This window comes from Sorghum bicolor, chromosome 7 (assembly GCF_000003195.3).
Source record: "Sorghum bicolor cultivar BTx623 chromosome 7, Sorghum_bicolor_NCBIv3, whole genome shotgun sequence".
NCBI lineage: Eukaryota > Viridiplantae > Streptophyta > Magnoliopsida > Poales > Poaceae > Sorghum > Sorghum bicolor.
This window is the reverse complement of record NC_012876.2, coordinates 15597383-15600066: the sequence shown is the minus strand read 5'-3', so window position 1 is coordinate 15600066 and position 2684 is coordinate 15597383. Positions and strand designations below refer to the sequence as shown.

At 50.7% G+C, this 2684-nt stretch overlaps 1 protein-coding gene across 1 annotated transcript; it reads right to left on the bottom strand.

The window, feature by feature from the left end:
* On the bottom strand, positions 1197 to 1499 carry LOC110437229 (cyclin-dependent kinase inhibitor 1C-like). Its single transcript, XM_021465605.1, has one exon. It carries the CDS (start codon positions 1497 to 1499, stop codon positions 1197 to 1199), a length of 303 nt encoding a protein of 100 aa, XP_021321280.1.

Genomic DNA, 2684 nt, shown 5'->3' with positions numbered 1-2684 from the left:
CCCTTCCCCAGGAAGGAAACGCGTCTGGTCGAGGATCGGACGCCGTGTAGCGCCTTGCTATCCTGAGCGTTGACCTTGGACGTCTCGAGGGGGTCTTGATTAGACGTTCCAACCCTGCTTCCCGCGTCCTGACATACTCTGGATTGTTTGGTGGGGAAGGCTGCAAAAAGAATGACGGGACGGGTGCCTGTTCCCTATCACGCTTCCCGTGACTGGCGTGTTAGGTGAGAACGCGACAGGCGCATTAAATGCCCTAGTTCCTGTGCGCGCGTCAGGCGGCGGGCGGCGTCCTTGCGCTCAACGTCTCCCGATTCGCTCAAGCTTGTTTCCGTATTCGACGGTAGCGGGTGCTCGACCCCTGATCGATTCGCTCGACGCCCTTTTCGTCTTCGAGGCTACGGCCATCGATGATTGCACGCGTGAATGTGTAGAGCGTCGAGTTGGGGGCCTCGACTTGTGTACGGGCAATCTCGCTATGTATATCAGTTAGGATACCCCTTACTGATGTCCTCGACAACATGCCACATATAACTGAAACACTCATGCTAACATCCAACTAGAAGGTACTGGGACATCTAGGGAGCTCTATCCTGCAAAACGAACTTGCGGGGCTTCTTCTTGTAGATGGGTGGCTGTCCAAGCTGACCATGTAGCTCATCCACCTGGTGCTGGAGGCGCTTCCACGCCTGCTGTGCAACACGCAGCTCCTGCCTCAGTGCCACATTCATCTCCTGAATGGCACTAACGTGTCTCACAGTCGTATCCAAGGTAGGGTCACCGGCAGGAGGTGCCAGGACATGCCATGTCCTGCCATCTGGGTCGTTGCGGGGAAGGAACCGGTACCTATCCTCCTGCATAGCCTCAAAACGGCAGCCATGGTAGTGAAAGTACGCAGCTTGGGCTGCATCCTCCATGCTCTCATAGGCGGAAGCACGCCTAACCTTGCTCTCATGGAGTGACTCCACCTCATCCGAGTTGTCGACGTTGTTCCGAGCTTTGATCATCACCTCAGCCTTCGAGTAGGTGTTCTCCAACGGGTGCTTGTGCTCCGAGCAGAGGTAGCGGACGGTGGCAGTAAACTCCGGGTAGTAGCTCGCCAACACACCCGTGAGCAGAGTGTGGTAGTGAGAGTCCTCGTCAGCCTCCATGAACTTGTTCCTGGAGGTCCATCCCATCTCTGGGACAACCTGTGGGTGCTAAGGCGTCGGTGCTGAACCCGTAGACGCGTGCGGTGCGGGCGCAGGTGGTGCAGGCGCAGGTGGAGCTGGAGCGGCGGCCTGTGGGATCGGAACTGCCACCGAAGTAGGCGCTGAGGGTGTAGGCGTAGGAGACCCCGTGTCCAAAGCCTCCTCCTCCTCGTCGCTAGCAGAGGCGACGACCTCAGGCTCAGGTACAGGTGCTGGTACAGGTGCAGGTACTGGTGATGGTGCTGGTGCAACTGGCGGAGCACGGGCCGCAGTGAAGAGGGCACGGTACACGGCTGCGCTGCGACGAGGCATCTATAAATTTTATTTAAAGAATTAGAATCAATATGTTTACATAAATAGAACAGTGGGTAAGAATATATAATTTTAATAAAATAACAAGAAAGTAAAGTAAGCAGTGAAATAAATAAAACGAAAAGAAAAACCCTAAAATCGACTGTTTCTATCTAGGTTTGCGTCCTACAGTCAGCCTTGCTTTGATACCAATTTGTCACACCCAAATTTAAGGATAAATTTGAGTACAATAAACCTCGTGTGCGCCCTAGGAATAGTCGCGCACACAAGTCGACAAATTACAAATGTATCATCACAAGTGTCTTACATAACGTTATTACAACACAAATATCAAAGTCTACAACGAGCGGAAATAAAACACATATCTAGCTAAGCTTGGTAGCTCCAATCACAGGGACGACTGACTGGTGGATCGCCAACCTAGAAGTCCTCAGGGAATTCTTCATAGAAGCTTTCATCTGTTACCCATCCGGGATTTTTGTCCAAAAAGAAATATAAAGACAAGCGTGAGTACATCTCGTACTCCGCAAGCATAACATAGGATTTTATGCGGCTCAAAAAGGTCAGACACTGGCTACTGCAGTTAGCATTTTAATTGGTCAATGTTTTAATCCTATTTAATCATAAATTATGCTTAAGCTCCCGAATAGCCCTAATGAGTACATGATAATAACACCGTTAACCTTCACGGCTAACACCATCACCATCACGGTTAAACCACATTAATCATCACGATCAATGCGTCAGATTCTCATAAGTCATTCTCCCATAACCATCCACATCCAACTATTCCGTAAGGGTCCAAGGCCGCTCATGTCCGAGAGCACGGCTAGTATACCAGTTTGATCAAACTCTACGCAGAGGTGTGCACTTTTCCCGTATGTCGTGTTACCCATATACCCGGGGTTTGCAAGACCAACTAACACTGCCAATGTGAGCGGGCAAGGAACACTATGAAGCCTTCCATAGGCCACATCTAACCAGTTAGGGCCGTGAGGTTTCCTCGGCAGGCAGATATAGAGGACCCCCCTTTCCTATGGCACATTTCCATCACGGCTATACACATAGGAACAGAAGCAGTTCTATACCCAAAGTGGCAAGCCCCTCTTGCGCCCTTTTGGGTAACCTCTAACCAGCTAGATGAGATCCTACTACTGAGCTAAAGTTAGAGCCATATAACCATCA